At 39.3% G+C, this 11,277-nt stretch overlaps 1 protein-coding gene across 1 annotated transcript; it reads left to right on the forward strand.

The window, feature by feature from the left end:
- The first annotated feature begins 396 nt into the window (after nt 1–396).
- On the forward strand, nt 397–10,425 carry LOC146667560 (ras-related C3 botulinum toxin substrate 1-like). Its single transcript, XM_085409253.1, has 9 exons — nt 397–1,651; nt 2,082–2,199; nt 2,341–2,403; nt 2,798–2,961; nt 3,268–3,401; nt 4,608–5,064; nt 5,269–5,355; nt 6,055–6,123; nt 10,082–10,425. The coding sequence occupies exons 3-5, from the start codon at nt 2,384–2,386 to the stop codon at nt 3,396–3,398; spliced, it is 315 nt and encodes a 104-aa protein (XP_085265379.1). The 5' UTR covers nt 397–1,651; nt 2,082–2,199; nt 2,341–2,383; the 3' UTR covers nt 3,399–3,401; nt 4,608–5,064; nt 5,269–5,355; nt 6,055–6,123; nt 10,082–10,425.
- The last annotated feature ends 852 nt before the right edge of the window (nt 10,426–11,277 follow it).

The raw sequence follows: 11,277 nt of genomic DNA on the forward strand, positions 1-11,277 counted from the left end.
GAAACACCCACAAAGACTGACACCTTCACTCCAACACCACAAGAGGGCTCCCAGGGGCCAGAGAGACCAAGTAGATCACAGAGGGCTAAAAAGATACCCGAGAGGTTTCGTGATTTTGTGGTGAAATGAACTATAATATGTTAAGGTGAAGAGGTAACTTACATTTGGCAAGTTTCAAGTTCATATGTGTATTTCGACATGTATATATTGAAAAAAGAAAGGTACATGTGTGGTGAGACATTTAGATTATATAATTGTTAGAAAGTAAGACAAGAAGAATGTTCAATGTTGGGGGGAAAAAAGACATCAAAGTTATTACAACTAAAGTTTGAATCTAAGGAAAAGGGGGGTGTCATGTATTGATATGGCTATGTCTTAATGTGATGACCTTTGAACCGGATGTGGTTGTCCGAAGGAAGCCCCGTTAAGTGGCTAGTTGTAAGATGGACAGTGTTCAATAAAGCAACATAAAGACCGTGCTTTATGTCCTGATTCAATTCAGAGTGCTCTGCCTAATTTAGTAATAAGGTGGGCACACAACAAGTGGGCTTGACTTTTGCGCCTATTGGCTGATCGTTTACTATCGACTAGTTTTCCTGGATACCTGCTCCGCGGACGGCTGCCACAGGTAGCAAAAACGTGCTAGGTCAAAGGTCAGGGAGGATGGCGGACTGGTGTGAACTTCAGTCAATTCTGCTCATTTTAGCAGATCAGATAGAGAGGGATCATTTACCTGTAGATACTGTTTTGAGTCGTTTAGATGATGTTTCTGAAATGCTTGGGATGATAATTGCTCTTCAAGATGTTAGCATCGATGACAGCATTGTCGAAAGTTTAAGATCAATTCAGCACCGTGTTCGTTTGGAATACGCCGAGGAAGAACAGTCTTCAAATGTTGGTCGTCCACGTCTTGAAATCCCGGCTGCAGCACTCAGGACTTTAGTGCTGTCCTGGATAACCATCGGGGTAATTGCCGATATGTTTTCTGTGTCTCCGAGCACAATTAGGAGGAGAATGACGGAGGAAGGTCTAAGGTAAGTTTATGCTGTAATTTAACACCTGTGTGAGTCTGTACACAGCATTATTTAGATGTTGACCTTAATTATGACGTTTGATATTGAAATATTATCGCTTACTTTTTTATTGTGAATGTCTAAAATAAGCGGGGCAGCTACGGCTAGTATAATAACTATACTAACTATATTATATATGTCAAAAAATACACTCTGTTAATATCACTAATGGCACAGGAGGATGAGTGTACTTAAGTAGTATTTGCACAGACCTAATGGAAAAGCAGAGTGTGCCATGGTTAGCAGGTGTTTCTACATTTTGGGAGAAAAACAGCAATCAGACTGCGTGAATGTTGTTCTTCCAGCAATCTGAACTCTTAACTCTATAAATATGTTTAAACAACAAACAGAATCACGTATATCCTCCCTAACCACCAGCAGGATCTCAGATAGTGTTGACTGTTTGTCATAGTTGTTCTATGTTTGACAGTTAACGTTATTTCAGTGACTTTTCTATTTCAGGAAATCCATCCATCTTTTTAACTACTGGGTCATTAAGGAGGCTGAAGCCCATCCCAGCTGTCATTAGGCAAAGGGCGGGGTAGACCTCGGACAGGCCATAAAACAGGATTAATCTGGTACACTAGTCTCTTTCTTTCTTTAAAAAAACATCTGTGTCTGCAAACATTTGTGTTATCAGTTTCATTTGAGCCTGAATACATTTGAATATGAATATGAAATTTCTCAAGTTTTTAAAAATGAGAAATTAAACTGTTATTCTACTATGAGACCACACGGGGGCAGCCCTGCCTTATTATGTATTATTCTCTCTTACTAGACATGGTTAGGATGGCTTTTGTGTCAAACTAACCAAAGTAATGTTGTTGGTTAATGTTTTTGTGAACAGTGGTATTTCAAGTATGGTCCTGTTTTTTTCTCCATTACAGGAGTTTCACTGGTTAAACAATCAGTGAATTGAAAGATTGTTGAATGAATGAATAACCAATGAAATGAAAGGTTGCCTATGACTTGTTGGCTGATCGCTGACCTTCTCTACTCTCCCCACAGATTCGACAAATATTCAGCTAATGTGATGGTGGACAGCAAGCCGGTCAACCTGGGCCTCTGGGATACAGCTGGACAGGAAGATTATGACAGGCTCCGCCCACTGTCCTAGCCACAGACGGTACAGAATCACACATACTCACACAGGCACACACAGTAACTAATGGACATAAAGTTACAGAGACAGAACTTATATAACATGTCAGCTAATTAAAACTGCAGCAGCTATTCTAATTCTTTGTCTCCTTGTCTCTCCATCCAGGATGTTTTCCTAATCTGCTTCTCCCTGGTTAGCCCGGCATCCTATGAGAACGTCAGAGCTAAGGTGAGTTTTGGCTGTTTTTTATGAGGCCTGTCTCTCAGCTGCCGAGGAACAAAATGTAAAAAAGAACAAACGGAACAAAAGCAGTAATTTATTATAGAGAAAAAAAATAGGTACTTGGATTACAAAATGGAGAAAAAGCCTAAACAGGTCTAATAATTGATGTGGATGAATGATTGATGCTGTGGGTGAAAGTTGGATGATGTATTTCTCTCATCTTTAATAGCTACAGCATATCATTTGTTTTTCATGCCTTCATCCACCTTTCTGTAACACCTGGCATCAGAGCTTCATCTCCCTCCACCTTTGATTCTGTTTTTTGCCTCTAACACGTTCCTTGATTTTGCGTGTTCCCCTTTCTTGCCTCTTATTTAGTTTTCCTTTACTCTGTATTCAGCCAGTGGTACCCTGAGGTCCGTCACCACTGCCCCTCCATGCCCATCATCCTGGTTGGCACTAAGCTGGATCTGAGGGATGAAAAGGATACCATTGAGAAACTGAAGGACAAGAAGCTGGCACCTATCACCTATCCACAGGGCCTAGCTCTGGCTAAGGAGATAGGTCAGTCACTCTTACTTTATTTGCTTGAAAAGCACTTTAAGATTTGAAGCTCTCCTCACCAGTGAAGATATGAAACTAGCAGATGAAGATGCTAGAGAACTTTGTAGCCTGACTGCCTCTGCAAATTTTTGTTATTCCCCTCATTTCCTGGCATCACAGTAAAAGTATAGTAGCTGTAGTTGACTATAGTGTTCTTTGAAAGTTGAACTTATTCTTCTCCACTACCAGCAAACCTTTCTTCTCTTACTTTGTCTTTGTAGTTCTTTCTCTTCTTTTATTAACATATATGTGTCTTCGCATGTATAGATGCAGTCAAATACCTGGAGTGCTCAGCCTTGACCCAGCGTGGTCTGAAGACTGTGTTTGATGAGGCCATTCGTGCCGTCCTCTGCCCTCAGCCCGCCAAGGTCAAGAAGAAGCCCTGCTCGCTGCTGTAAACGGTACGACTGAATAAAACACAGAGGAAGAGGAGGAAGAGAGATTAGACGTTTGAGAGAAGAGAGAAACAAAGTGAACTCGCTCATTAAATCAACACATAAAGTAGAGTAGAGGTTTGAGGGCTTCTTTTCTTTTCTTTGAACATAAGTCTGAAGCTATTCAATCAAGCCTTTTATTTGTCACATGCAATGTTTACATCTGCAGTGAAATTGGACCCCCCGAACATACATACGTATCAGCTCCAGCCTTGAGACCACAGCTGACACCGATACGGTAGCTGCATGAAATGATGGTGGTTTTCCTTTAGTGCGAACAACTGCATGTCAATTTCACAGTTGGTCTAACAGTCCGTCACTGGTCTCTCAGTCTCCCGTTGGAGAGCTTCTCTGAGATGTTATCAATCTTGTGCTCAGAGAGCAGAGACTGCCGTGAGCTTCTCCAAGATCTTATCCGTGCTGCGTTCAATGAGCCCATTTTGAGAAGTCACGACCCGTCCCATCATTTCCATCACAGCGGGCAGCCTTGTGGGGTTTTGGAAAGCCAATTCCGCCTTCCTTGATAAGCCAGGGCCAAGCCAACTCCGAACAGCAAGAACCCTGTTATCATGGTTCCGAAAAGGTAGATGTCTACAATGTCCTCGATTGACAGTCCCGCCAGGCACACGACCCTCCAGTTCCTCCACCCGTCCATTGTGTATCCAGAGGGGAACGTCCCTCTAGGACACTCGGACTTACTCAAGCCCAGGCTTCTCGTTGAGAAGAGCGTGTCAATTGCATTCAGGGACCAGTTGTTCAAATCCATAATTCCTCTTTTAGGTTGTAACAGACCGTGAGAGTCATCCAGGGCAAAAGTAGAAAAGTAGACGAGACTAGACAAGGACATTGAGAAGCCAAGCAGGAAAGAGAAGGAAGAGGGAGAGGAGAAAAGTGCGACTGCCTTCGTCCAGAGCCAAACGAGAAAGGAAACTGTAGACACTTATCACTAAGAGGTGATTCAGAAGTTTGTTCTTGCACATATAATGGACAGAAACATTAAAGAGAAAAGAAAAGACATAAATGAACACAACACAAGACAGAAAAGTTTCACATGCTTTGTACTCAATTTCATTTTTTTGCAGAGGAAAAATAAATTTGTCCTGAATATTGTTGGAGTAATTTTGTCCCACAGGCATCAATTTAACCCCATGATTTATGTGACCTTTGTTTTAGATTCTCACAGGAGCACAGAAGAAGAGAAAAGGACTGCAGACCCTGAAGAATATATGCAAATCTGCCATGTCTCTAATGTATATCTACAACTTTAAACAAAACAAAAAACCAAACAATGTATGGTGTGCAGGTTTGCTACAGGGGCGGAGCGTGGGGGTGGCTTACTGGGCTTAAGCCCGGGTTGTTTTGTCAGAAGCCCGGGGTATTTTGGAGTGCAATTTTTTCATAGTTAGATGCCTGGCTGACAACTGTATAAAACAAAAAGTACACACAATATTCGAAGCACATAGTGCACACTGTGGGAATTTACGACTGTGCGTGAATCCCCCCCTGATATTGGTATGATCCAAGCTCAGGCACTAAGCGACTGAGCGAGGGGGCGGGGCAGCTGCTGCCCGTCAGTGCGCTGTTGGAGAGACGGAGCCAGCCATACTAAGGAGAGCTTAAGTTTGACCAGGTACCAAAGCAAATCATTCGTACCGTACAAATAATGTAAATATGACGGTGAATCACGAAAGATTGATATCAAACTGATCACTTGACCCATATTACGTTACTTGCTCTTCAAGTGAATCAACAAATGGCGAAATGAAAAGCCGAACAAATGCTTTTTTTTTTTTTAGAGATTCTTAGCTTACGTGTGTTTATTTCATATTTTCAGTTCTTACCCTCCCCGACTAAATCGGTTTCAGTTATGTACTGAAATATAAGAATGGACATTAGAGGGTTCTTTCAAAGAAAAACTCAGGTAAATGTTATTTTATATATTATGCTTTGTATGTTGTTCAGTATATTTGTATGCAAAACAAGAGGAATTTCAGTACACAGCAGGATATTCACATTTGTAACCAGATATTTACACTTTAGGGAGAAAACATAAAACATTTTTACTGCACAACATCAATTTAGAGTAAACTTTTGTTTTAGATAAATATTGAAATATCTTTTGAATTAGTTAAATGTCACAATAAAGAGAGACAGAGCTTTCTGTTTTTTATCACTTTCATCAAATTTAGGAGTACATGTACACTAAGTTTATTGTTAATTAATAAGAAAACTCCAGACGATTCCATTCTGAGCTGAAGAAGCTTCTGATAGGTTAGTAGAGTCCATGTGAGTAAACAGGTGGCACAGCTGTGGATGCATATAAGGCAAAACACAGAGCCTGTTTCTGTGACATGGGAAAATCAAGAGATGTCAACCAAAACACCAGGAAAAGAACTATGGAGCTCCATAAGTGTGGCTCAATTTTGAATACAATTTGGTGCCATTTGCAATTAAGAAATACAGACGATTTCTCTCTTTACTCTTAAAGTTAACAAATATGTTTTTTATATTTATCAATCTAAAAAAATAAACATTTAGTCTGATTTGATGTTACAATTAAAAAGTGTTTGTGTTTTTATCTGAAGAGTTTGTAAATATCTGTATATTTGATGATTGTCAGCACAAAGAGGGAGAGAGGAACAGAGAGGGAGATGGAGAATGAGGACAGAACAGAGATGAACAAGAGCAGGTGAGACACACATGTTAGTCAAATGGTTGTTTACCAAAAGTATCACCGTATCATAGGTACTCATGTATCTCATACCTAGTGTTTCTTTTTAGGTTTGTTATTTTTCAAATTCTATATTTATTAAGTTATGCAGGCTTGTTTGCACAACAAGGCTAAATAATTATATAAACCTTTCTCAATCTAAATATTGTACTTTGGTAAAATTAAAAAATAAATGTAGTGCAGGTCTATGATGATTTTTAGTGCTACTATCATCTAGTTCTGATTCTGGTTCTGTCTTGGTTAAGTCCCAAGTAGTCCTGATTTTGAACTGTTGTAGTCCTGTTTTAATTCTGGATCAGTTCTTAGTCTGGTTGAATTGGGGTTTAGTCCTCGTGTCTTGATACAGCCCTGATTTTGTTCTGCCTTGCTGCTTAATTAAAAAACTAGTTTAAGGTGTTCTGCACATGTGATATATATTTTTCCCTATATGAAGTCATTCTTTTTTGAACAAAACTCAAAACAGAGCCAATTAATCTTTCAGTCATTTCTACCCCCCCCCCCCCCCCCCCCCCCCCCAGGGAAAAAAAAATCCCACATGCATACTATCCTTTTGGGCTAAGCCCCGGGTGTTTCAAATGTCTGGCAAGCAACAAGCAAACTTGTGTCTGAATAAGATTTATTAACAAATGTATTATTTGTTGTGCTATTAAAATAAAAATAAAACATTTGATTGCACAAAAGATTCACATTATTTCTCCACAACATGTGACCTTTTGGATTGAATGCCTATACTCAACTATGGGGGATATAAAATTCTCATTTTGATCCAGCTGCTGATATCGCCTATACTCTATCCTTATTTACATATTGTGGAGAACAGCATCTTTTTCTGGTGGTGAGTTGAAAATGTTCAGACTCAAACAGCACTTTCAGTTTTGCAGTTTAATGTTTGACCAGCTTTTTTTGCCAAAACACCTTCATGTCTGTGAAGGTTCTCAGTCATCCAGGTCATTGTAGTCAAAGGAGCTTGCAAAGAAAAGCGTCTGGACTTCTTTACAGTTTTTTACAGACGCTAGGACACATGTCTCAATACTTAGGTCACTTTTGCAAAACTCTTCACACAATTCTCCTAACTGACCCTCAGCGTGGCAAAGCAGTTCATTTCACATTCAAAATGCACTACAACTACCAAAACACTTCATTCAGGTCTCAAATAAACTCATTCTTCCAGAACACTAGCAAAGGTTGACAGCCGACAAACACACTTTGTCAACCACAAAACAATGACCTAAAAAACACTAACAACATGTAGCATTACACAGTGTTTTCCTGTGTAAAACAAGGAAACATCTCTGTTTATAATTTCAATATATGTTACTGGAATGAATCAGACATCATGCAGAATTCATTAATATTTGTTTATGTATTTTTATTTTTCTGCACTAAGTAATCCCAAAATACAAGAATTTGTATACACACCATCCACTGATACTCATACAATAGTAATGCTAATCTACTCGGTCTTCTCCATTTGGCCACAGGTTCTCATCCACATCACATCTTATGTCATCTAGGGCAATACACCTAGGAAAGAATCTTCTGGCTGCCAGAATTGAAGGAGTTGAAAAATTGAAGGAGTAACACCTGTGTAGATGTTCATCTACAATGAGAATAAGCTGTGGCTGGTTAAACTGCATTTTTAGATTTAAAATATGTGTCAATAAAATATTGCTGTTGGATTTTGCTGTCTTTTCAAGTTTTGCATTGTGTTATTGTTTTGGCCATAAGTTTAACAGTTTTGAAAACAGTATGTAAGCACATGCAAAATGTCCTGCACGTACAAAGGTTTTTGGCAGTTGTTGTGTCTGAGTGAGAAGATAATTCATGAAATTTGAGAGATGTAGTCATTGAATGCATTTTGTGCCAAAACAATGATAACTGGTCCTCAGTTTAGCCCACATAGACTTCTGTTGTGCTCACTGTGTGAGGAGTTTTGCAAATGTGACCTAAGTATTGAGAAATGTGTCCTAGGTCTGTAAAAAACTGTAAGTTACTTGAAGACGTTTCACCTCTCATCCGAGAAGCTTCTTTAGTTCTAAGGTCAAATGGTGGAGAGTCCCAGATATAAACCTAGTGGGAGTATCCCCCCACAGAGGGACAAAAGGACCCCCTGATGATCCTCTAATCGCCTGAGCCAAGGTGTGAAACTGGGTGTGGGTCCCAATCAGCCAGAGTTTCGGGTGAGTTCATTGTGAAACCTGGCCCCACCTTATCATGCGAATTCCTGAGATCAGATGGCCCAGGATGTGAGTGGGCGTTAAGGCGTCTGGGGAGGGAACTCGAAACTGGATTATAGATGGCAGAGAGTTGGTGTCGTAAACCCCCGCCTCTGTTCAAAGATGGTCGCTCACAGTGGACATAGATGGCTTCTTTCACTCCTCTTTCAAACCATCTGTCCTCTCTGTCCAAAATGTGAACATTGGCATCCTCGAAAGAGTGTCCTTTATCCTTAAGATGCAGATGGACTGCTGAGTCTTGTCCTGTGGAGGTGGCTCTTCTGTGTTGTGCCATGCACTTGTGAAGTGGCTGTTTGGTCTCTCCAATGTAGAGGTCTGGGCATTCCTCGCTGCACTGTACAGCATACACCACATTGTTAAGTCTGTGTTTTGGCGTTTTATCTTTCGGGTGAACCAGTTTCACTGGGGGACAGAAACGCGTCTTACAGAAGACGTTACAGGTCTGTGAGAGCCAGAGATTTTCCATGTTTGAGGTGACCAAATACTTATTTTCCACCCTGATTTACGAATAAATTCTTTACAAATCCTACCATGTGAATTCATGGATTTTTTTTTCACATTCTGTCTCTCACAGTTGAAGAGTTGAAGTGTACCTCTGGTGCAAATTACTGACCTCTGTCATCATTTTAGGTGGGGGAACTTGCACAATCGGTGGCTGACTAAATACTTTTTTGCCCCACTGTATGTAGCCAGGTGGAAGGTCTTTATTATTGGACATGTCGCTGACTTTGACTTCATGTCCACTCTTACCTGTTTCTTATGTGTGCTGTGTTCCTCCATCTTTCTCCCTTTTCCTCCCCAGCCCTGAAGTCTTTTGAATTTTCACTCAATAACAGCACCTTTTAAAGTTATTTGTTTTTATTTATTTAAACATATAGTAAAATTTATATAAAGTGGTAAATGTTATGCACTACCTAAAGTGTGAAGTCACAGAATGATACTATTTAGTGCAGTTTTTAATCATTACCAGTCTTCATCTTAGAGCTTGTGCTCTTATTGTGCCATAATGTCTCCTTTTAAACTGTGTGGATGTTCACCTCTTCTTCATCCTTCCTGTTCCTTTCACCAAACTGCTCACTCTTGTTCTCCTCTGATCTCACTTCCTGTTCTGGTTATAAGAAGAATGCAGTCAGCATGTGTCAAAGACACTCCCTTAGATTAGATATTTGACATTTTATTTATCAACTATTTTATGCACTAAATTAATCAATTATTAAACAAATATCATATTGTAGAAATGCAAATAATAATGCACTAAGCAGTTTCATGCCACAAGAGCTAAATGGTCACGTCACTGTATTTATTTCCCACAAACTACTATACCTAGGATCTTCAGGTTTCCACTATATTTCATTAATCTGCAGCGACTGTAGAACATAAAGTATATTGACCTCTATTGTTTTCTTTATGACTTGGCCTGAATACACACACATACACATCTTTGAATAGCACAACAAATGAGGTAATTTTCCATGTGTTTTAATAGGTTTTAGTGATTTATGGGTTTTATGTATGTGTGTGTATTTTGGTCTTCAGTGTAAATTTATACAAACTGTAATTATTTCAGATGAAAGATCCGTTATTTAATGTTGCTTTATGTTGTGTGTGTGTGTGTGTGTGTGTGTGTGTGTGTGTGTGTGTGTGTGTGTGTGTGTGTGTGTGTGTGTGTGTACGCTCAGCAGAGGGGAGGTCAAGGCAGGAGCTGAGTTGACCTGGTACATCAAGTTTGGATTTGCCCAGTTGTTGGTAAACAAAAAAGATTTAAACTTAAAAGATTTTGAGTTCATGCACACTGGAAAAAAAATTCTCTTCATCACAATCATTTGTTTAAAAATATGGCTGTTTTACTGATCTATGGTTATTATTAAAGAGGAAGGAAAGAAGAAGAGGAAGCCTGAGCCCAGGTTCTGTCCATTTTCATAACAAGTGACAGCACAGACATCTGAGCTTTTTCGTCATAAAGATTGTGATGTGAAGCATCAGCAGGTAAAGTGTCGTTAAAGTGTCACTTCAATAATGCTGCTGGCAGAAAGAAGTGTTGACACATACTAGCTTTGAATAAAAGGCTTAAAACACAAACAGTCTAATACTGGGTGTTGCTTTTAAGCTTAAAGAATATAATAAGTTCTAAGACAATTCAGTTTACTTCTTACTGTCCATGTTGTGTTGTGGTATTTACTTTATCATGAATGTACGCTACTTTGTTCTAGCGACTGTAAAAAATAATTGTATTCATGAAATAAACTAGACTTTCACAGTCTGCATCTTCCACAGTTTTTATGCTTTTGTTCACTCCAAGTTTGACACAAACCCACAGACAACCAGAGTTAACTATGTGAAGCAATCACAGACACTGTAATGGCTGATTTTTCTAATAAACACAATCAGGTTAACATTAAGGTTTAACATTGAAGGAGATTTGTTCCATAGTCACAGTTATACTTGTATTTCCTTTACTTACATCCAACACTACTATGTTCTGTTTCAGTCCAGGTGCTGGCAGTTTATCCTTTGTTGTTTGGACAAATAAGCTTAAAGCTAAACCTTCATGTTTTTGATGGGAAAGTTTGTTAAACCATTGCTCAACTTATGTCTGCACAGAGCAGATAATTATGATGTACTTGTAAAAAGACTTGATAAGCAGGTCACAGCTGAATCAAGGGGTAATAAAAATAAGACCACGCGGTCTCAGCACGACTACACATGCAGTGGGTTATCGCACACATTTGAAAGACTCATTGTGTAACTCAGGATGTGACCCCTTATAAAGGAGACAGAGAAGTTCTGTTGTTCAGTCAAGTAAAACCTGGTGAAAGTGCAATTCTAAGACTCTGGTCGTTGCTTAAGTGTATAGATAAAAAATCTTTTTTTCATG

Source organism: Rhamphochromis longiceps, linkage group LG6, assembly GCF_057381845.1.
Source record: "Rhamphochromis longiceps isolate RC_006_pf linkage group LG6, R_longiceps_female_GT1.1, whole genome shotgun sequence".
Taxonomy (NCBI): Eukaryota; Metazoa; Chordata; class Actinopteri; order Cichliformes; family Cichlidae; genus Rhamphochromis; species Rhamphochromis longiceps.